At 48.9% G+C, this 23,144-nt stretch overlaps 1 protein-coding gene across 2 annotated transcripts; it reads right to left on the bottom strand.

Moving 5' to 3' along the window:
* Positions 1 to 624: 624 nt before the first annotated feature.
* Positions 625 to 23,063, bottom strand: NCSTN (nicastrin). 2 transcript variants are annotated; one of them, XM_024205573.3, is made up of 17 exons: positions 22,963 to 23,063; positions 20,744 to 20,848; positions 18,855 to 18,978; positions 17,825 to 17,943; positions 16,553 to 16,698; positions 15,210 to 15,360; positions 14,175 to 14,284; positions 12,474 to 12,626; positions 10,306 to 10,410; positions 9,977 to 10,054; positions 8,849 to 9,018; positions 6,704 to 6,806; positions 6,362 to 6,457; positions 5,198 to 5,285; positions 4,907 to 5,061; positions 3,810 to 4,022; positions 625 to 1,360 (listed from the first exon to the last, which is right to left on the bottom strand). In XM_024205573.3, exons 1-17 carry the CDS (start codon positions 23,060 to 23,062, stop codon positions 1,238 to 1,240), a joined length of 2,139 nt encoding a protein of 712 aa, XP_024061341.2. In that variant the 5' UTR covers position 23,063; the 3' UTR covers positions 625 to 1,237. The 2 variants fall into 2 exon arrangements, with proteins under 2 accessions (XP_024061341.2, XP_024061342.2); XM_024205574.3 differs by having other exon boundaries at positions 14,175 to 14,281.
* Between the last annotated feature and the right edge of the window lie 81 nt (positions 23,064 to 23,144).

Below are 23,144 nucleotides of genomic sequence, written 5' to 3'. Positions count from 1 at the left end.
GGAATAACTAACCCTTCAGGAGGCAGAAGATGATGTTTGGGTTGGAACTGACCAGCTCCACTTCCTTTGATTTGTTCCTTTACACAAATCTGAGCTGTTCACTTGGGATATCAACATCACTTTCTTGTCCTTAAATCAAGGATACTGAAGGATGGGAGGAATTTTTGATACAAAAAGTTAATCCAGGGCCATTGGAGAGGCTGGTTCTCCTACCCAATCAGCCTTAGTTGCTATCACTAAACGCTCAATCCTGCAAGGTGCTGAGGTCAGGGCTCGTTATTAATCATGTTTATTTTGTGATAGTGCCTAGGGGCTAATCAAGATTGGGGGCCCATTGTGTTAGGCGCCGTATAAACAGAGTAGCAGAGGGTCCCAGCCCCTGAAAGGCTGACATTCTAAAAAGACAAAGGGTAATGACTCCCAGCCCAATCTCCGGACATAGCGCTCTCCTCCTTCGGCCTATTATAAAAGGAGAGAAAAGCTTTGTTGTGAGGAAAGTAAATATCTGACAAGTTCCATTTCTCCCAAGAGCAACAGACATGGCAACATCCAGTGGACTGCATTCCCCAGAGTTCCTTGGTCCTATAAGCAGCAGCAATGGAGAAAGACAGTGGGAGCAAAGGATTAGTTTGTAAGTATTTTTTTTTTAATTAAGCCAAGCTATTTATATATGTACAACCCGGCTGCCTCCCAAGTATTGCACTATTAAAAAAAGGAGGAGATCTGACATCTAAGTATTTGTTCAACACACCTTCCCTTGTCCGCACTGTAATTTACATAGATTCACAGCAGCTGTCAGACAATTCTTCAGCTAATCCAGATAAAAGAGGTACAACCAGGGCTCAGAGAGCAAAGAAATCTGCCATCCATGTATGTCCCAGAGAGGCCCTTCCTTCATGTGCTTCACACCCACCCCCATTCTGGAAACATATCCATGGTAGTTGGGAGGTGGTAGCATCCAGTACTGACCCTCTTCAGAGTTGCCCGAAAGGGAGGACAAAGATTCAAGGCCCTTGGAAACTTTAAAGCAACATGATCGCTTTAGGACTTCGTCAACACAGTTTTTGGGGGGAGTTTCTTCTGTTTCTGGGTTCAGTTTCTTGGGCTCACCCTTGGAAATCATGGAGCGATCCACCCGTGTCCCTATCAAGGCAGAGACATTCCAGTGTCAGCCAAGCACTTTTAGTCAGAACAGTTGTAATCCAAGTGCTGGGGTTCCTGAACCCATGGGAAGCACTCAATAAGCCACGGCCCCACCGTCCCCAGGGCTGCTGAAAAGCACGTGCGCTTTGGCATTGATGAAGTAGGTTGCGAGGAGAGAGAGGATCAGAATGGCGATGCCCACGACCAGTGTGATTATCTAGGTGGGGACAAGAAAGGAAACATGTAATGGTGTGGTTACAAAGACAGAATGACGGACTCACTTTGTAAAGGCTCCTGGATGCTGAAGCATCTCAGCAGAGACTCAGTATTGTATTGTGGTGACTCCTAGGGGCCTCAATCAAGGATCCGGACTCCATTGTGCTAGGTGATAAAAGAGTGGGTCTCCACTCAAGGAGCTTAGTGTCTAAAACCAGAGAAACAAAGGAATTGCCAGACTGGACCAGATCCATGTTTTTTGTACTCTGCCAGTGGCCAGCATTATGCTTCAGAGAAAGGGAGAAGAGACCTTGCATTAGGTAGATGTAGGATAAACTGCTCCCCACATTAGCTTTTCTTCTAATTCCTAATAGTTAGAGATTGATTTAAGCTCCAAGCATGAGGTTTTAATAGCTCTTCCAAAATGTATATTTGCATTAACTATTTTATCCTCAGGCACGTCCAATCCCCCTTTGAATCTTGGCCTCAACTACATCCAGTGGCAGAGAGTTCCACAGGCTAAGTGGGGGGAAACATTTATTTATTGATTCTGAATCTGATGTATTTTCATTTCATTGAATGTCCCTTTATTCTTGTACCATCAGACAGGAAAAGCAGAAGCTCCCTGTCCACCTTATCTTTACTATTTGTTATTTATACACTTTGATCATCTCCTTTCTTATTTGATGCCTTTTTAAGAAAGCAGAGAAATTAACTGGTCAGTTTATTAGTTCTTTATTTCAACGGATAAACGCACACGACTGAGCATCAATCCGTTGCCCTTGCAGAGCTTATTATCCATGCCTAAGGTCCCATAATGGGCTGCTCTTCCTATACAAACACCTACCAGTGGCAAAGCCAGAGTGACTGCGCCGAATTCTCCTTTAAACCAAGGCCCCTTTATACTGTCACAGGGTCAGAAAGGAGCCTTCCTGCAACTGAGAAGCCAGCTCGTTAGCGACTCACTAGCTCTGCATGTCTTGTGCTGGATATTTAAGGGCTGAGACATGGCAGGCAGGGAGTTACACTTGCCTGGGGTGGCGTTAAGAGGCACAACACAGACCGAGTAACCACCCGCTGAGTGAGTAACAACCCAAGCAGCCCAGCAACTGCCCCGACATGCATGCCCAGCCCCTGGGTGACTTATTGCTGTAACAGACATGACGATGAGAGTCAGGTCTGTACATTCACAGGGTTTAGAGACAGGGGTATGACATCACTAACAGCCAACCAGAGAGCTCCAAAGTAGGCCCACAGTTCAAAAGCCATCTCAAAATTAACCCGTATTTGGCTGGTAACTAAACATCAATGCAGCCGTTGGAAGGGTGCTGAAAGAATGTTGTTGACCTTACTAAAAACCTGGATCAATCCTGTAAAAGAAACTGAGACAAGTTGTGATTCTCTGCTTTTAAATGAAAGATCTGATAACGTATTGATTTGTATTTGATCCCTGGATTTTCTTATAAAGGCACCTGAGCCATGGCTGGCTATCGTACTGCGCAAAATCAAAATAAATTCCATTTCAGAAATACACCAAACACATTAAGGTTGCAAAATCAAGCACTCGAAAGACAGGTTGAATTCTGGCTTTTCCTTCTTTTTGCTCACGCATGATACAACCTTTACTTATATGATCACATGTAATTAAGGTGGAGTTGATGATGACATTTAAATTGTCACTATTAGGATTCAAAGTTAACATCCCACTAGGATGGTCTCAGCTTCCCCCGGCCAGCCCCCCAAGGCTATCTACAGATCCAAGCAACGGCACTTCATTCACACTTTGTTCATGTTTGGAAGGCTTTCCCTTCACCATAAGGGCTAGAACTTTTGTTTCTAAAAGGAAGAAGAGCTCACGCAGCACAATTCCACAAGGGCAAAACCTCTGAGCAATCAGAGCCCTGATTATACACGTTTTGGCAAGACAAATGGTTAACGTACAGAATATTCTTAAATTTATACAGGGCCCTGTCAGCCCAGAGGATCCCAAAGCATTTTACATGCATAATCCAACACACAATATACAGGACGCACCTTCAGTTTAAGTTGGGAGGGAGCTCAGAGCAGTTTAAGAGCATGAAGCATCATTATGCAGCTGTTTAGGGGGGAAACTGAAGACTAACACAGCGTCTAGCTAAACTACAAAGGGGAACTGAATGGAATTATCCTTGTTGGAATTTTGCTAGAAGACTACAGTTAAAGCCTTCAGTCTTGCAAAATGTCCCAAGTTCTTTAGTCACCAAAAATGGTCAAAACCCCTCACCCCATATTAGGCTATTGGTTCAGAAATGACTTGGGGGGGAAAAGCATCTATTGCATCACTGATGCCACTTTCTGCGACACCCTGGATTTCTGTAGAGAGTCTCCTAAGAGTTGACCAAGCCCAACCCTGATTAGCTGGTGAGATCTGATAGGAGGATAGCACAAGGTGTCATAAAACACCAACTCACCTCTAGCTCCTTGCTGGCTACGAGAAATATGCGGGCGCGGATATCCTTCCAGCGGCTCTCTGTCCACGTGGAGTATTCTGTGGAGCCCCACTGCTTCAGCTCGAAGGCAGGAGAGGCGGCCTTGGTTAGATGGACAGTTGACTGGACACAGAAGGGAACTCGCGACGTTGAGTTTGGGTCCCTGGAACCCTGCACCCACGTATAAACGTACATCTGCAAAGAGAACGCCAGGGAGTGAGACCCAACAGGGCACTAGGAAAGAACCATCAGAACCCTTTTTCCTGGAACCTCACTTGCTCTCCAGGATCATAATAGGATTGTACTGACTGTATGAGGTTCGCTTCACCCATTGCTGAAAAGCGTCTCTCTCTGAGGTGGAGCATGGGTTCTGTTTAACTACACACAACAGTGTACAACAGCTGAGGTCTGGGAATGACAGTCCTGTGTCCAGCTGAAACTGCAGGGGAATTTATGTTGGCAGAACGTAATTCACAAGCTGGAGTTTATCCAGGATCTCAGGGCTAATGCCCCATCTCTTGTCGAAGGCATCGTGGGATCTTTGATACCCAGGAGTGGCCAAGGTCTCAGTTTTACGAGTCTCTGTAGAAGCTTGAGAGATTGACTGGCCAAAGAATGAAAGACCCTGACACCAGGACTGGGTAGAGGCCCATTGGTGGTGGATGTTTGCACTGCCAATGCCTGTGCTGTACGTGCTGCAGGTGGTGAGATCAGACTCAATTACAGGGTATGTCAGAATGGCATCATTCACGGGCAGTATACTGGACACTCAAAGCGCCATCAGACTGATGCATCTGTGATCCAAGTTGCCATCCCAGCTGTACTCACTTTAAAGGAGCACTCCCTTCTGAAGCGTCTCCCACCTCGGGCACTAGGATGCAGCTGGGATGCCTCTATGAGGGAGGAGGACTTTCCTCATCTCTCCCATGTCTTGTTCAGGACAGAAGGAAATTTTTCCATCCAGCTTTCTTCGAGAGGCGAAAGTGAGACCAATTCATCGCAGGGACGTCAGTGGAGTTCACTAGCCCAGTGTTTCTGTTCCTATCCCCCACCCTCGTTCTACTCAGATGGCAACTTACTTCCTTCTCGGGGTTGGGTGTTTTTTCAGGGTTCAGGCACTCCTCCTTGGTGAAATTGACAACCGTGCCTGTGAGATTGGCCAGAACGTACTGCACTAGTTGGGTGGTGTTCACCAGTGGGGTAACCGCAATGTAGTGCTGGGGAAGTTCATCACCTGGGAGAGTCAGAGAAAACAGGATTGGCAGGGAGAAAGCCAGATGCCAAAGAGGCTACCACAGAACTTTAGAAAGTTCCCAGGTGACATATCAAGGTCTAAGCTAGCTCTGAATTTTTCCCCAGACTATGCTTACCCAAGAGTCCTTTCAGGTCCTGTTTAATGATGGACTGGAACCAGGAGTTGTTAGTTTTAATCAGAAACCCATAGAGCATTCTGGAGACCTGAAAGTGAGATGGAAATGGGTTAATCCACATTCAACTTTATAAGACGAAACAGGAAGTACATCAGCATAAGGCTTCAGCTGGAGTACCGTGTCCCGTTCTGGGCACCACACTTTGGAAAAGATGTGGACAAATTAGAGAAAGGCCAGAGGAAAACAACAAAAATGATAAAAGGTCTAGAAATCACCACCTATGAGGGAAGGGTGAAAACACTGGGTTTGTTTAGTTTGGAGAAGAGAAGACTGAGGGGGATTGGTCCTGCTTTGAGCAGGGGGTTGGACGAGATGACTCCTGAGGTCCCTTCCAACCCGGATATTCTATGATTCTATGATAACCGTGTTCAAGTACGTAAAAGGTTGTTATAAAAAGGAAAGCAATAAATTGTTCTCCTTAACCACTGAGGACAGGACAAGAAGAAATGGGCTTAAATTGCAGCAAGGTAGATTTAGCTTTGACATTAAGAAAACTTCTTAACTGTCAGGGTAGTTAAGCACTGGAATAAATTACCTAGGGAGGTTGTGGAATCTCTGTCACTGGGGGGGAGGGGAAGAGTTGTTTAAGAACAGGTTAGACAAACACTTGTCAGGGACGGTCTAGATAATACTCAGTTGTGGGAACGTGATATAATGGCTGAAGCACAAGGCCGGGAGCCAGGCTACCTGGGTTCCATTTGCAGTTCTGGGAGGGCGGATGATCTAGTACCTAAAGTGAAGGGCTGGGAGTTGAGAGTCCTGGGTTCCGTCCCCAGCTTTGCCACCAACTGCTTGCATGACCCATCTGTGCATCAGTTCCCCCCATTCCACCCACCCCCAACTCTACAAAACAAGGATAAATATTGCTCAGTTTTGTTGAGGGCTTGTGTAGCTTAATGTCTAAGACACTGGGATCTGATGGGAACGCACGAGAGAAGGGTAAAGTGTTAGTCATTCAGCTCTGGTGGAGAAAGGGAGAGGGAGGCAGGCACCCAGGGAGACAGACAGGCCAGCATGCTGTGTAAACACACATAAACAGAGACAGAAGGGAAATACGTGAGAGCTCAGCATGGATGCCAGGGACTGGATCCCATCTGCTCGTACCGTTCTTGGATCCGCCTGAATAGCAGAGGTGTTGCCGGTTCCCCCCGCAAGCTGGTAGAGAGCACGGGCGACCACTGTGGCTACTTCTGCCAGGGACTGCAAGGAAAGAGGGCTCTGTGTTAATCAAGACAGGCAGGCCCAGTACAACAGGGAAGGAGAGCCAGCCAGTCCCCACACATCCATCAAAGCATTTATAGCACATTCATATCTAAGCGCCTAATGCCACCAACCCAGTCGAAAGCGCCCCAGCAATGGGAAGAGAACCCAGCACCCAGATCCCCACCCCCCACCCCGTCTCCACCACTCTGCGAGCAATGGACAGAAACAATGTTTTGCAGAAACCTTAGCTGTGTCAGTGACATAGTCCAGGGTCTCCTCGGGGCTAAGCCCCTCAGGATATTTCATCAGGATGTTCTCTGCTGTGTCATACATGCTCTGGTAATATCTGAAAGAGGAAGGGAAACGGGATTGGGGAAGGGGGCGGAAAGAGATCACAGGGCATGGAATTCAATTCAGTCCATGCCAGAAGCAGAAATTGGGAGTGGTCCCCAGGGAGTGAAGTAGCAGCTTTGCCAGAGCGCTGGCCTCTCACGCACTCCTTATACCATTTAATGAGGCTTTATAATTATCTTTGGGCCTTGCACCACGTCTCCCATCTGAGGATCTCAACGCAACTGACGAGCAGTGATTAAACCTCAGTTGGGTAGGCGTTACCCCATCCGTTACGTGGATGGAGAAACTGGGGCACAGAGCAGGGAAACGATACACGAGGCCACAAGTCAGCGGTGAAGGTGGGAACAGAACCTAGAAGTTCCTTTCTCCAACCGGACCTATTGACTCTCCTGCACTGACAGGTCCGAGAGATTCCAAGTTAACTTTGTGACAGCCTTGCATCAAGACATCTGCAGCAGCAGCACACAGCTGAATCGAGGACTGGGCGAAAAGCCCAGCACAATGGCCTGTGCTTCCAGGTTGGATGGGAACACTGAAAGCAATTTCCCAAGAGCGAAGAAGAGTTGGAAGGACGAGATGCACTACCCTCCTCTCCAAAATTCTCCAGCGCGCCCAGAGCTGTGCTGCTCAGGAGTTTGGAAGGTGGCTGCTTCCCCTGGCTGTCTGCAGAGACAGCGTGACGGATCAGAGAAGGGGGTGGGGATGAGGGGAGAGAGGCAACCTGGAATGACGGGATGGGTAAGAGCCACAAGCAATTCCCTTCCCACTCCCATCCCCTCCACTTTCCAACGCCCCTGGGAGAGGATGCTCATGGAACATGCCACGAGGGGGTCAGGTGGGGTAAATGGAAGAGCCTCTTCCACTGCCTGGGGCCCCTGCCACCGCAAATAGAAAGATATATTAAAAAAACAGCAGCTTCTGGAAGAGCAGATGAGGCTCAGGCACGCTCAGCTGCCATTTGCTCACCTCTGGCTCCCAGCCAGCTGCGGGGAACATTTTCTGTACAAAACTGGATTTTTTTCGCTTGTCAGGATAATTATGTTGCGCCTGTTCAATTACATGGCACATGGTTGCTCCCCCCACTCCCCTCTGTCCTCCATCCACCACACTGCTTGTATGGTAGGCAGCGCACCCCCAAGCTGGGATGTTCTGGGAGGCCGAGCTGCCCTCTGCTGGCTACCACTGGAAATGGAGTCTATGTCCCCTTCCGAGCTGGGCACCTCCCGGAAACAGTTTTGCATGGTGTTTGCTAAGCTTTGATAGTGCCCCCAACCCCAAACACTGGAGACAGAGGCTCCAGCCACATGGGGGCAGATGCTGGCTGCGGTGAGAGTGCACACACCTGGGTTTCTTTACCACGGACTGCAGAGGGAGTCAGGTGTGTTTGGGTTTCTATTAGAAAATGCAATGCATCCCGGGAATCCTTACGTTACAAAGGAGTGTGCCAGGCTGCATCCACTGGACTGGGGCTAGGAATCCTGCCTCTGCCATTCTGGGTAAGTCACTTTGGCTACCATCATGAGACCTGGTGCCCAAGGGTTCTGAAAGTCAAACCACGTTGTCTACAATTCGCTGGTTTCTAGACACTGGAGAATTTCTGCCCTAATCTGTGTCTCAAACTGCCCCTCCTCTAGCTCACCATGTCAAATTCAGCACTGTCTTGGGATCCAAAGTCCCAGCTGTTTGGGGCTCCTTTGACATGAGGGAGGGAGAGGAAGAGACCAAGTCCAGTTCCTAGCAAACAGGTGTCCTCATCACAACGACCCCCTTCTTGTCAGTTTCAGCACAGAGGCTAAAGAGCAAACCAGCCTGAAGTTCCCCCTTGTACCTGGTCCAGGTTTTGGCACATGGGTGCTGTGATGTGGGGGTAGCTGCTGGGGCTAGCAGCCTTCAGGGTTGTTAAGCAACACAGAGATTTTATTTTGCTACTAGAGTTTAAACACCAGACAGGAAGACAGTCACATTCCGGGTGAAACCACCTGCTCTCCACACACCCCCTCATAGACACAACGGCGATAGCACTGCTCCCCATACCTGTTCTGGAAGGAAGTGCGATGATCAGCCAGGACCACCCCAGGGATCTGCTTGGCCCTCAGAAAGCGCTGGAAGGAAGAAGGCGGGAGAGGCTGAGACTGACTAACCTCCTGTAGAGTCACATTCGCACCCATGCTGCTGTTGATCAGAGCTTCCACCAGAGTTTTAACCTGAAAAGGGAGAGAGAGGAGTCAGGAATGCTCTACTGCTTCCATCACGCTCAGTGTTTGGTCACGGCTACCACGAATGACCTGGAGCTGAACCGCTTTGGGCTGGGATCATGTCAGTTCTCATGCTAAGCAGGGTCAGGGCAGGGTAGTACTTGGAGGGGAGACCGTCACAAACCCAAGTGCTGCAGAAGCAGCAGCAATTCAGCAGAGGGTTCTTCTTGCTGGGTCAGTGATGCTGGGGAGCGCAGTGGTACACGAGGATGAGTCTAAGTAGAGAGATGGAGCAAGGTCCTGACCTCTCGTGATTGTTAAAGATCTCATGGCACTTTCTGCTAGTCAAGGCAGTGGCCCTATAATTTGACTACATTGTGAAATTTCATTCTGTTTCCTTAAATTCCCTCATGGTATCAGGTGGACACCGAATTTTTCACTATGCCATGAGCTAGTGTGTAGCTTTGTTGTGCTGCTCATTCCACCCCAGAGATGGTTGCATATCGGGGTCAGAAAAGTTAGCAAGGCCCAGTGGGTTCCTCTGGGATGAAAGCTGCTGTTAAATATCTAGGACATTAAAGAGGCTATGGAGAGTGACTCAGAACTAGGAGACCCCCCTGCCCCCTCCACCTCTGACACTAACAACAGGTCATCAGGTGGTCAGCAAAATCAATGGAAGGAGTCAGACATGCCTGTGCCAGTGCCATGCCCTCCTCAAACCACAGTGGGGTGAGGATCTGGCCCTTTGCCCAGCAATGGGGCCCGCTGTCAGCGGAGAGATGCAGCTGCCGAGAAGCCTCTCTGTTCTGCTAGAGCTGTGCTCTGGGATTTTCCCCTGCAGGGTGTAAGCGGCTTTCCCTTTCCCTTGCTTGTACACCACATCTAGGCATCTCCATGCAGCTGGAAACACAGAGAGCAGGCACAGGGACTCAGATTGTCCTCTGTGCAGAAGGGAGAGTTTCATTACCTGTGGTTGAATAGATTCATTCCTCCGAGAGACAGGGTCTGTGTGCACCCAAAGAACAGAGGAGTTCCGTAAAGCCACCTGCAAGAGAACGAGCCGCTGGTCAACACATGCTGCTGACCCATCTGGATTTTACAATGCTTGCCTTATTTAGAGCTTGGTGCAGAGGGAAATCGCTGAAAACTCCCCCCAGAGAGACAAGACAGACCGTGGGAGCTAGAGTGACCACCACATGGGTGGTCACAAGGAGATCAAAAGGGAGGAACGAGGGCTGGCTGGGGGAAACCCGACTGAATGGTCACCAAGAGACCGGCAGAAAACTTGTCCCGCACCTGACTCAGCTCCAGGAAGGAATGAATGTTGTCCAGGCGGATGGGAAACTTGTCCATTTGCATGTCATATACCATTCGCGAGCTGCCAATGTAATCAAAGGTCTCCTGTGACGGAACAAGTTCATGCATGAACCACAGGCATTTGGATAGTTAATGAGCTCAATCCTAAGCAGCGTTTGAGAGGGGGATGTGGAGAAGGAGAGAGAAGCTGGAATTAACTCCTCCCCTCGTATCTTTCTAAAAATTCTGCCGTTTGGTGGCATTCCAAACCCCCCTCCTCCAAGTAAAAATGCTCTTTGTCGTCTCTTCATGAGTCAGGGATACAGGCCCCGATGGCAGGGATGGGCCTAAAGCAATAGCTAGAGATCGGCTAATGAAGTCCACCAAACCCGAGGAAATCTCCATCCCCATCCCTGTTTCTAGGTGAGGACCGCAGGACACTGTGATCCAGCAGCGGCAGAAAGCAGCACAAACTCCACCTCTCTGTAACGTGTGTGAACAGGCTCTATGGGTCCAGACTGACAAGGGGATTTAGGCACCTCAAGATGCAGCTAGGCACCTTGAGCCCACAGAGAGCCATGGGAGCTGGCTGCCTAACCGGCTTAGCCACTTATGCAAATCCCACCAGTCTCCTTTCTGCACCTTTTGGTGCCTAAAAGCCTTTGAAAAGGCTTCTCTACCCATGGAGTTACTGCTGATGAACTAGCCCGGATTCACTCCCCATGCGGGCGCTCTTATTCCAAAATCAGGGGTAACTCCATGTGTTGAGAAGCCCTAACTCTGGCTCCATGTGCCTCATGCTCCATTACAGCTAATGGGAGATACATGGGCGCAAAGCCCCGACAGTCTCTGCACATCATTGTAGTATCTGAATGCCACCTCCCACATGGATCCGACAGGCCTGCAATGGCTAGGGACAAACCAATGAGTTAGATGTCCTTATTTTCCACTGTTTTGCTCCTCTGAATCACAACGTTAACACTAGTTATTAACCTCAGCTATTAGATCATACCATCTCCCGTGAGACTCTGAATACAAGAGCATGGGCAGAAATCAGGTTAGGGGATTCCGACTTCTTTCCACCCCTCTGGGATGGGGAGGGGGCTGCAACAGGAAATCAGGGGATCCTGCCATATCATAAGGGGAATGTGCAAGACAGAGATGAGCACCCACTGTAAGAGGCAGAAGGTGTTCTGGAGGTGTCTATAGGTAAAGGCATTCCTACCATCTCTTCAGGGAATGGCAGGAAAAGTCAGGCAGCCACTAGACAACCCTTCCCCAAAGCTCCTGTACAGTGGAACCTGACAGCTCTCCCCACCTCCTCTACATGGTACACACAGACTGCCCAATCCACCGCTCCAAGTGCAACTCTTAGGGAAGGGCTGACTACAGATCCCCAAGTTGGGGGTGTCACATGGCCACTCCACAGGACCGTGGGTGCTAGCTTTGCAGAGTTACACAAGGGAGGCCATCCATCGCCGCAGATGCCTGGAGGGGAACATCAGCTGCTAACCATCACTCTCCTTCCCTCCCCCAAGAGCTTACCCTGGCTTAACACAGCTGCCAATGCCAGCTCTTGGAAATTAGCTGCACTGCAGACAGCACATATATTTTTAATCTTGTCTCACCTGGTTTCATTGGAAGATTTACACTGGCAAAGCTGTGACTTATCCTGATGGCAGGGTACAGGTCTAAAGAAGCCTGGAAGGTGCGGGTGAGAAATTAGGGATGCAAGAGACCTGTTCATTCATTGGGTCCATCACCATGTCAGGATAGGCTACAAGTGCATCGGCTTAAGGGAATATGAAGAACCAAGGCACCCAGGCTCTAGGTTTGCAAAGAAACTATTTTGTACCAGGATGAAGAGAGAGAGAGAGACTCTTTTGCTCTCTCAACTAATTGCAACAGTTTAGAGGTGATGCCCCTAGAAAGTGCAGGCCCCACTTGTTAGTGGCTTTTGTGCAGTTCCCTCAACAGGAACTCCATAGTCTCTGTGCTCTTTGTGGGATAGGGCTTGGTGTTGGAGGAGGGATCTTTTGGCTTGGCACAAGGCAGGTGTAGATGCATAGAGGTCTACCAGCATCTGTGGAAGCTGCTGTCGAAAGGGCAGAGTGGATGAGGAGCTGATTGCTAGCCCAAGACAAGCTAGGAGGGGATGAAGATCTTACCCCTTGGAAGAAGGTGAACATGATGTTCCTTGGTAGTTTCTGAACATCTGGCACTTTATGGAGGGCTTCAGCAGCCGCCAAGTGGGTCACGAAGGAGGCGACGGCGCTCTCTGCCCCTGGGGCTACGTTCCAGAAGAATGAATGGCTGTCAATCTGTGAGCACAAGTGGGAGGAGTGAACAACTCATGCACACATGGAGAGACACTAATACAGCGTCACTGGTGTACTGAAGAACGGGCAAACCCGACTGGATAAGACACAGCCAGAACCTTCACCCCCCAAACTGAATCCACCCTTGAAACACAAAAGCAACTTGCTCTGCTAGTGAATCTTAACATACTGCTCCCATAACTATACAAGTCCCGGAGCCTCACGCGCAGCTGTGCCAATGCATCTCAGTCCTAGCCTGCAGCACATACTTGTACTCCAGGCCTGGATCTCTTGTAAGCAGTACACGCCAACTGTGATGTGCTATTAATGGTTCAACTGATGTTCGCTATAGGCTAGACTGTGGCTATTACACCTGATGACCCAGCGAGTTCTGCTCTCTCATCTGCAGGGGTGGAAAAACAGGGTATGCACCAGCTGTAGGGCGGTCCAGCGGCTAAGGCATCAGATTGGGAACAAGGAGATCTAGGTTCTATTCCCAGCTCTGTCATTGACTCACTGCAAAACCCTGGACATATCACCTATATGACTCAGCCAACCTCCCTCCGCCATCTGTCAAAATGGGCTAATCATATTCATCCCATCTTAGTAAAGTGCTTTGAGGTCAATGGATGAAAACCATCATAGGAGTGCCAGGTATTCATTAATCTGGGCTCCCCCATCATTCAGTTATGAAGATCCATATAACAATATCCACTCTTTAAAGAACAGAGAGTTGATTGGTTTTTTGGACATCACTGTATAACTTGATGGTGAATAGATTCGAGCCTTCATGGGGAGAAAATCCTGGGTACTAAAGGGCTCTTTAATTTAGCAGCAAAAGGCAGAACAAGATCCAACAGCTGGATGCTAAAGCCAGACAAATTACAATTAGAAATAAGGCTCAGATTTTTAACAGCAAGGGTGATTAACCACTGGAACAAACTACCAAGGAAAGTGGTGGGTTCTTCATCTTCAAATCCAGACTGGATGCCTTTCTGGAAGATATTCTTTAGCTAAGCAAGTTATTGGCCTCAAGCCAGGGGAAATGGGTGAAATTTAACAGCCTGTCTTATACAGGAGACCAGAGTAGATGATCTGGTGGTTCCTTCTGGCCTTAGACTCTATGAATCGATGAGTAAGAAGGCCTGGAATACACTAGACCCTTGAATCTCAAAGCATTTTGGAAACAATTCAGCTTTCACAAGATCCATGTGAGGTAGGTACATTTATCATCATTTTATAAGAGGAAAACAGAGTGAGTAGCTTGCCCAGAATCATGCAGCAAGTCAGAGGCAGATCCAGAAATAAAACCCAGGAGTCCCAATGTTCTCAGCCCTTACATTAACCAGGAGACACCGCTGGCACCTGAATAATGGCTCCTACCTGCAGAATGATACCAACCACGGCAAGTCAGCAAGATTTAAGGCAGGAGATCTTGATTACAGGAAGGAGAACTTGATGCATATAAGATGGGCAGTCCATAAAGGCACAACTCCCCTAGAAAACCTTCCCTTGCACCCCAGCCCAGAAAAATTAGGTATGACCACCTACTCGAGTAGCAACAATGATGACTTCATCCATAGGGTCTATTTTGCTGGAGGCATTGATGGGTTTCAGCGTGCTCCACACATTATAATCGGACAGAGCGTCGCAGACTTCTTCTAGGAAGCAGAAATGGTTCAAGAGCAGGAACTTTGACAGTAATAAAGAACAAGGAACTGAAGCTATTCTTTGGCCAGTTTGGGAGGTTCAGAGCTCACCAACTGATCCAACAGCACCAGGCCCCCTTCTAGTGATCAGGGGTGAAATCCTGACCGCACTGAAATCAATGACAAAATTCCCACGGATTTCATTTTGACCCCAATGTCACCCTGTGCATTCACTGCTCCTCTACCATTTCGTCTATTCACCCCACCATCCCCAAATAAGTCAATCCAAGTAATATACTTAGCAGGCATTAGGTCCCTTCTCACCCCTTATCTCCCTTTCTCAGGGATGTCCTGTGCTGTAGACTATTGACCTCTGGACTCCAGAGTGTCTCACTGCTTTAACTGTAAACTATTTACATTACAGCGAGGAAACTGGTGTCACAAAAGCATTTGATTAAGGAAATTAACTGCACATTGTTCTTGTGTTTTGCATATTTAAGTCTCAATAGTCTGGCAGGTTCTTGGGCTGTGCCCTGGGATGGAGGCCAGTGCCATCACTCCAAACCCATAGCCAAGAAGGAATTCGAGAGACCTTAATTAAACAGAACCACTTTCCTCAACCAAGGGCCAAACGGGTTATTTGCTAGGACCACATGTCCTGTAAATAAAGACTCAGACTGCAGCAACAGTCACCTTTAGCACAGAGGTGTGGTCTGTGGTGACTACAGGTCCCAGCAGGCATTGCTTTGGCTTGAATGCTGCCTTCATTACAGAACCTGTGTGAACACAGACCACTCCACCATGTTAAAGGTCAGAGTGGTGCCGGGCTGTATTGTATAAAGCTATGGGTTGTGTTTCCTCTTTCTAATGCACACACCATGTCCCACTTGAATTCCCATCACCAGTCCCCACCCCACCCTGCTAGGAGTGCACTCACCTGGGTTGAGGCTGAAGGCGGTCTGCAGGGAGCTCCGTCTCATGCAGGTAACCGTGTTGGTGACAGCATGCATGTGGGCGAAAAGCTGCATGGCACACAAAGGGTACTCTGGGACGGAGCCATTCTGCGGGAGGTTATGGTCTTGGTAGCACTGAGACAGAAATATACATAAATACTTATACAGGGACTGTGTGTATATATATATATATATATATAGGACTGGGACTCAGGAGACCTGGGTTTTAGTCCTAGTTCTGTAACTGACTAGCTGTGAGATCTTAGGCAAGTCATTTCACTTCCCCTCCCTGTGCCTGCTTCCCCTCCCACCCTTTGTCTATCTTGTCTATTTAGACTGTAAGATCCGTGGGGCAGGAACTGCCTTTTGCTGTATGTACAATGCCTAGCACAATGGGGCCCTGGTCTCAGGTAGGGCGCACTACCACAATCCGAGAACTAGGGCTTTCCATGTAATACTTTCCCCTTACACAGCATCTTTTACTTGAACATCTCAAAGCACTTTACACAGGTGGGTAAGTATCAGACCCCTACTCTGCCCTTTACAGATGGGTACATAAGCACAGAATAGATATTAAACCAAGATTCCCCTATCAGATGAAGACACTTAACTGGTTCCAAATTTTAACCTTACATACAAACGGCCTGTTTCCCCCAACCCACCTGCAAAATTTTACTAATTTAGGAAGTTGGCAACTCAGATGAGCATAAGTTAGTGTGGAGGAAAGTATTTCCCTACCGAAGTGGCACAGCTAGACTCCCCTCTGCAGGTGTTAAGGCAGGGGTGGGCAAACTACGGCCCAGGGGCCACATCCGGCCCTTCAGACATTTTAATCCTGCCCTTGAGCTCCCATCGAGGAGCAGGGTACAGGGCTTGCCCTGCTCTGTGCGGCTCCCCGAAGCAGCAGCGTGTCCCCCCTCCGGCTCCTACGCAGCCCCTGCCCCAAGCACTGCCCCCGCAGCCCAGCCAATGGGAGCTGCAGGAGCGGTGCCTGCGGACAGGACAGCGCGCAGAGCTGCCTAGCCGCACAAGAGCTGGAGCGGGGACATGCCATTGCTTCTAGGAGCTGCTTGAGGTAATCGCCACCCGGAGTCTGCACCGCTGATCCCCTCCCCTAGCCCTGATCCCCCTCCTGCCCTCGGTACCAGCCCAGAGTACCCTCCTGCACCTCCAACCCCTCATCCCCAGCCCCACCCAAGAGCCTTCACCCCCTCCCGCACCCCAATCCCCAATTTGGTGAGCATTCATGGCCCGCCATACAATTTCCATACCCAGACGTGGCCCTCGGGCCAAAAAGTTTGCCCACCCCTGTGTTAAGGTATAGTACCTGCTTAATAACTTGAGTCTCGTTGGCATCTTCAAGTAGAAAGATGGGGAAATTGAAATCCTCGTAAGCAAGGCCATTCCCGAGAGGATTCCACACAGTCCAGTTGCAGTGAGCATACTGAGGGCCGTAATCGTTGGAATAGACACCTGCGGGAATGGAGAAACGGGCAGGTCAAATCATTGAGGGAACAGCGCAGACTGTTGGAAAGGCAGAGCCCGCTGAGCAAACTGCAGCAGGAACAGAGAGACCACCACCACAGGCTAAGAAACCAACCGCGAAATGAACAGAGAGATGGATTCAGTTGCCACATGTGGGGAAAACAGAAGAGACAGAGCACTGCCAGGTGAAGAGAATGAGAGAGAGGCACATGCAAAGCCATCATGTGCCAAGAGGTTGGCAGAAGCACATAACGAGCATTTATCACATGCTGAGAGAGTGGAAGATGCATACAGAGAAACATTGTACTTTGAAAGAGAGAGAGACACACCATTTTCTGAGATCCATCATGTGCTGGAAGCACCTCGAAGCATTTACAAAGCGCCCGTCACTGTAACACCTACATGCTGTGTGAACAGCATGAAGGTGATGATATGACAAATGCCAACATACCAAACTCACCTTCTGTGTTTCTACAGCACCTTTCATTGCAAAGCATCCCAAAGTGCTGTACCATCTATACATGATATAACAATCACTTCACCCACCACCAACCTGCAGTCACCTCTGAGGTGGAACACAGCAGTGGGTTAGGGCAGACAGTGAATAATCATTGAAGTGAATACCCAAATGAGCCTGCAGGGGGAACATAGGGAGGTAGAATGGAGTTCAGAGGGCTGGAATTTGGCCAGGACACTGGGATTAAAAATGCAATACTATAAAGAGAGCCACAAGACCTTTTAATGACCATAGGTGGTCAGAATGAGTTTCATCCCTCATCTGAAAGAGAAACTGCAGAGAGACCAGGTCAGTCTGCGTGACACAAGGAAGAAACCCCTTAGTGAATCACTAGCAGAACTTTCTAGAGCACCTCAGGTGTTCCTTTGAAGGTCTCCCATTTGCATACTGACCCCATCCCAACCCTTGTGAAATCTGACAAGATTCCAGCACAAACTGGTTACACCTACAGAATGTTAACGAGCCTAAATTATAAAGCAATAATTCACACACAATCCCACAGCAAGTGTAAAGCCACAGGTTGTCAGTTTTTTGCAAAACACTTCCTACTCTGATCACCCCGTCCTGAGCCAAACTAAGAGTTTAATGTTTCCTTACCAAACCCATCATTTGGGCATTTTAAGCCAGGGGAGAATCCTTGTGCGGGGCTGGGTTTGGAGATGGCCACAGCCAGCCCAGAAATTCGTGAGGATCCCTTCAGCTGCAGCATCAGCTCCCTGGAACAAAGAGAATGTGGATGAAACAGCCCCCCAAATTCCCTGGCAATCTTACCACAAGGAAAGATTTAGGCCAGGGGTTCTCAAACTTTATTGCACTGTGACCCCCTTCTGACAAAAAAAAAATTACTACATGAACCAAGGAGGGGGACCGAAGCCTGAGCCTGCCCGAGCCCCAGGTGGGGGGCCTGTAACCTGAGTCCCAGCACCCAGAGCTGACACCCTCAGACTTCAGCTTCGGCCCCGGGCAGTGGGGCTCAGGTTTTGGCTTAGACCCCAGGTCCCAGAAAGTCTAATGCCAGCCCTGGTGACCCCATTAAAATGGGGTCATGACCCACTTTGGGGTTCCAACCCACAGTTTGAGAACCACTGATTTAGGCCAAGCAGCAGTAAAAGTATCACAAACCAAAAACCATTCCATAAGCTGTACCACACCCCTGTGAGATAGTTATTTGCATTTTATAGCTGGGGAAACAGACAGTCATTAGCAGAGCCAGGAGAGAACCCAGGAATCGTGCTCCAACTACTAAGCCGCCTATTGAGACACTGGCTGGTACAGGTACCAGTGTGCAGGAAGAACACTCATTCTAGTTTTCCAGTTTACTTTTCTAAAAGTAGGCACAAGGGTCTGGTTTTCAGTGGTGTTCAGCACCCACAGCCTACAAAGGGTGCTTCAGAGGCACAGCACTGCCAAAAACCAGGGCTTTGGGGACCAATTCCCAGGGACCCATCTCAAGCGAATTCAGAATTCCAGATTTGGCTGCTCAAACACACACAGGCGCTTGTCCCAAGGGCCCAAATGGCAAATGTGGCCACTGGATTTAGGGCCCCTGTGTTTGCAATTTCGGCTCACGCTGCTTTGGCAGAGAAGAGGCGATTAAGAATTGTTAAAATTCACCATAGCTCCTTACCTGGTGAAAAGCTCCCCCTCTAGCAGTACCATGTATGGGGGATGAGGTCCATCAGTAAGCACCCATTTCAGGTCCTGCTCCTTCTCCACCACATGGATTACTCCTGTGTCTCCACTCATGGAGGCTGCAGAGAGAAAGACAGAATTCTCCATGGTTCACCAAAATCCATTTCCCTCAAAGCTGTACACTTTCTGGGCACTTCAGTGAAAGAAAGATCAACATATGGGATTAGAGGGAAGAAGCGACTGACTTGCACAGTTCAGCTAAGAGATGACCAACGACCAAAAAACCACAGGCTGAAAGAGGAGTTTAAGAGATAATCATACTAATCATCTGCCCTTTTAAAGCAGATTTTATCTAAAGATTTTGAAGTACTTTAGGTACATCAATGAATTAAACATCACCTGCCTCTTGGGGGAAGAGAGAGGATGTTGAGTATGAACCTTACTGTATACAGGGGAAATGAGGCACAGAGATGGGAAGTACGAGGAGGAACAGGAGAAGTCAGCCACCAGCAAGCGGGGAATGTCCAGAAGAGAAGGAAAGAAGGGAACATATCAGCTGAGAGTACATCTGGGGAAGCATGTGCAGTGAGACAGGAGGGGTCCTAGCAGCAGAGAAGCCATGTGCAGGACAGATCGGGGCAGGAATCAAACGACAATCAAAAGAAAACAAGGTGCTTAACATTTTCCAAAAGCACGTATTGCATTAGAGACAGCTAAAGAGACACAGATGTGATCACATTTCCTGGTCAGTAGTTGCTGTAGTTGTCACCGGAGTATTATGGGATTGGGAAAGGAGGTGCCCGTAAAACAATCTGTATTAAGAGATGGCTCACACCACTATATGAGAAAGTTGGAGCACCAGCTAGGGGAGATGGCCATGTACAGTTAGTTGTTCTGCCCTTTAACTGCTGCTGACATGGTCCACATTGGAGTGTGGTTCACGCTGAGGACACATGATGTGAGACAACCACAAATGAACAAAATACTGACTCACAAGAAACCCTTTCTGCACAGCACCAATAGCAGCAGAGGAACTCTATTAGATCAGTGCTCCTTCTCGGTCATCCCAGCAATCCACAAACCTCGGTAGTACAACAAACCCACAAAACTAAAAAACTAAAACCACAGCCCATGGAGAGTTTTAAAAGAATACTCTAGACAGAGGAAAGCACGTGAAGGGGAGGATGCCCAACTGATTACACACACCCTGGAACCAATTCGATGGGAACAAAAGACATGTGACTGACCACCAGCATGTTAGGCATGTCGCCTTACCGAAGTAACTACACATGCTGTGGTTTATCAGTAACTGTACAAAAGTCAAGAAAACTGACACAAAACTACATTACAGAAAACAATACAAAGAAATTTCACAATGAGAGGCCTGTGTTATAGCGGGACAGGTCAGTGCACACGGCTCCTTGGTTTTGGGAGGATACTAAGGAAACTTTTGAGCCCTGGTGAAATCTAACTATTTAAATAAGAGGAAATCTCCTATCATCTCATGGATATTAAGCTAATTACATATGAATGTGATAGAACTTGGCACCAAGAGAGATCAAAGCAATTTTGGGTAGTGTTGCCAACTCTCACCATTTTATTGCAAGCCTTGATTTCATGATTTTAAGCCAATCTCAGGATTTCTGAAGTGCCTTGGGTTGGGAATACCAGGAAGCAGTGAAGTGATAGCACCTCTCATATGGCCCTAGTGCAATCACACCTGGAGCATACGGCTTTCATTTTTTGGCACTACATTACTAGAAAGACATTGACAAACTAAAAATAGTTCAGGAAGAAGCCACAAAAATGAGTGTTCTCTCAGTAAGTGAAAGAGAGGTGATTGCCTCTTCCACTTAAAGTAAAATAACCATTTACAATACTTACACTGACAGCCTATTTGATGAGTGGCATTCAAAAGACGAACACACGGGGCAGTCTTGTTTAAGGGGATATAGATTTTCCTCTCTACAGAATTGCCCCAACAGAAACCTGAAGAGAAAGAAACAAAATTCAGGATAAATAAGAGGTCACACCCACTTGGTTCTGTAACAAGAACAAATTCAATTTCATCTAGGTCTTGTTGCCTTCTGAGTGAAAATTAAAGGTACCTAACTCAAGTAATTCCTAGACACTCTGCTAAATGCCAACTGAATAATTCACTTCCCAGTAAATTCCCTTGCAGTTTTAACTGAAGTATTCTTCATTTCCTTTCACTCCCACTGCTGTATAGTGTTGATACGTGCTGTTTAAAAGCTATCACGTACCTAACCTGAAGAGGCTGCTTTTCAGCTGTGGGTGGAGCTCTGTGAAGTTTGGATGAAAGATGCTATATGCAACATGAACCAATTTAGAAACACAGCAGAATAAAGAAGTCAGTTCTCAGTTCTGTTGTCCGACAATCATTACAAAGGCACACCAGAATACCCATATCTCTGAACCAACAGTTATAATGAGGGTGGATTGATCTTAGCGGCCCATACACTGGATCTGGAGCCAGGAACGTGAGGGTTCTAATCCCAGCTCAGACACACACTCAGTAAGAGACCTCGTGCAAGGCCACATCACTTCTGTGTGCCTCGGTCTCCCTATCTGAAAGACATGTGTAATAGTAATAGTAACCTTTCTGACGGGGTGCTGTGAGGATCAATGTTTGCATAACATTTTCGAAGATACTAAGTGCTAAGTACGGACTGTAGTTTTTATTAGAGCAACAACAATCCTTAGCTCTTATGTAGCACTTTCCAAAGGTCAGTATCATTATCCCCATTTCCTGATGGGGAAACTGAGGTGAGAGGGGCTAAGTGACCTGCTCCAGGCCACCCACAGGCAAGGGCAGACCTGGAAATAGAATCCGGTCTCCTGAGTCCCAGTCTAGTAAGCTCACAAAGCATCTCAACACATCTATGTGGCTTTGCTATTTACTCAATCTTTTACCTGGGTATTCCTAATTCTGGGTAAGTGACAGAACTGATGATCAGCTTCACTTTTAGTGGATACATAAATGGTGTATTGTCTTCACAAATTGCACAAACGTTATAGATTTAGTAATAATGCCACACATAAGCATAAGATACCCTATTTCATTATTTTCTACTTACTGCCGTATTTCAGAGTGTAATTTAATATGAAACGTGCTATTAAAAAAACCAACATATCCCCAATTAAACGATATGCAAATTAGGATTATTTCCACAACTCTGGAATCTAGCCTCTCAAAATAAAATCAATTGACTTTAACGTGCACACTCAGCGAATGCAGCGAGGCAGAAGACAGCGTGTGGAACGAAGGAGGATATCTGATGGAAGCTCCCACAGTCGCTGTTCCTTTTACCCAAACGAAAAACCAGCCACAAAACACTAGTGTGGGTTCGGCTTCGTCCCCCCAACAAACAGCTCAGCAATGCCCGTCACCACCCACTGGGTGCCCACCCCCCGCCTTTGAGCACCATGCCTTGGGGAGCTCTCAGCAAGTGGGAAGAAATCCCAGCACAACTAAGCTGAGCAGCAACAAATTCCCAACCTGTCAGGACCCCAGGACAGGGGCATCACCAGCCTGCTGCTGACTTCACCTTCTCCCATCAAGAGAGAAACGTGTTTATCTGGAGTCCTTCCTTCTACAGACGCTGTCTGCCCCCCCATAGGCCAAGCCCCGCCACCCCTACACAGACCCCGCGCCAGGCTTGAGTGCCTCAAGCCTCAACAGAGACGCCACCAACCCCCACAAGGGCTGTATCAACCTTCCACTCCCCTGCCCCCCCCCAGCCCCCGGGGGAGGGGCCCCCCCTCCCACCCCCCCCCCCCCCCCCCCCCAGCTGCCGGGGGAGGGACCCGCCTGCCGCCACCCCCATAGCCCCAGGGGGAGAGGCCCCCCCCGCCGCCCCCCCAAAGTCCCCAGGGGAGAGGCCCCCACCGCCAAAGTCCCCGGGGCGGGGCAGGGCCCCACCATCCGACCTGCCGCCGCCCCCCCCCAGCTGCCGGGGGAGGGACCCGCCTGCCACCCCCCCCATAGCCCCAGGGGAAGGGGCCCCGACCCGCCTGCCGCCGCCCCCACAGGGAGGGGCCCCTCCGCCCCGCCTCCTGCCCTCAGGGGGAGCGAGTCTCACCGCAGCCCAGCACGCAGAAGAGGAGCCCCCGGAACAGCGTCTCCGCTCCCCGCCCCCGTCGCTCCCCGGCTCCCATTCTCCAGCCGGCCCCGGCCGCCATCTTCTCCGCCGCTGCCGCTTCCGCTTCCTCCTCAGGGCCCGCTAGGGCGGGGGGCGGGCCAGGTCCCTCTGCGCCTGCGCGC

Source organism: Terrapene carolina, unplaced genomic scaffold (assembly GCF_002925995.2).
Source record: "Terrapene carolina triunguis isolate 2854851 unplaced genomic scaffold, T_m_triunguis-2.0 Scaffold227, whole genome shotgun sequence".
NCBI lineage: Eukaryota > Metazoa > Chordata > Testudines > Emydidae > Terrapene > Terrapene triunguis.
This window is presented reverse-complemented; position numbering and strand designations above follow the sequence as displayed.

Excerpts from the sequence above, each read along its gene's own strand:
- NCSTN (XM_024205573.3), bottom strand. The coding sequence starts at position 23,062 with ATGGCGGCCGGGGCCGGCTGGAGAATGGGAGCCGGGGAGCGACGGGGG. Across the intron at positions 20,849-22,962 it reads CTTCTGCGTGCTGGGCTGCG|GTTTCTGTTGGGGCAATTCT; the intron begins GTGAGACTCGCT and ends CTTTCTCTTCAG. Across the intron at positions 1,361-3,809 it reads TAGCCAGCAAGGAGCTAGAG|ATAATCACACTGGTCGTGGG; the intron begins GTGAGTTGGTGT and ends GTCCCCACCTAG.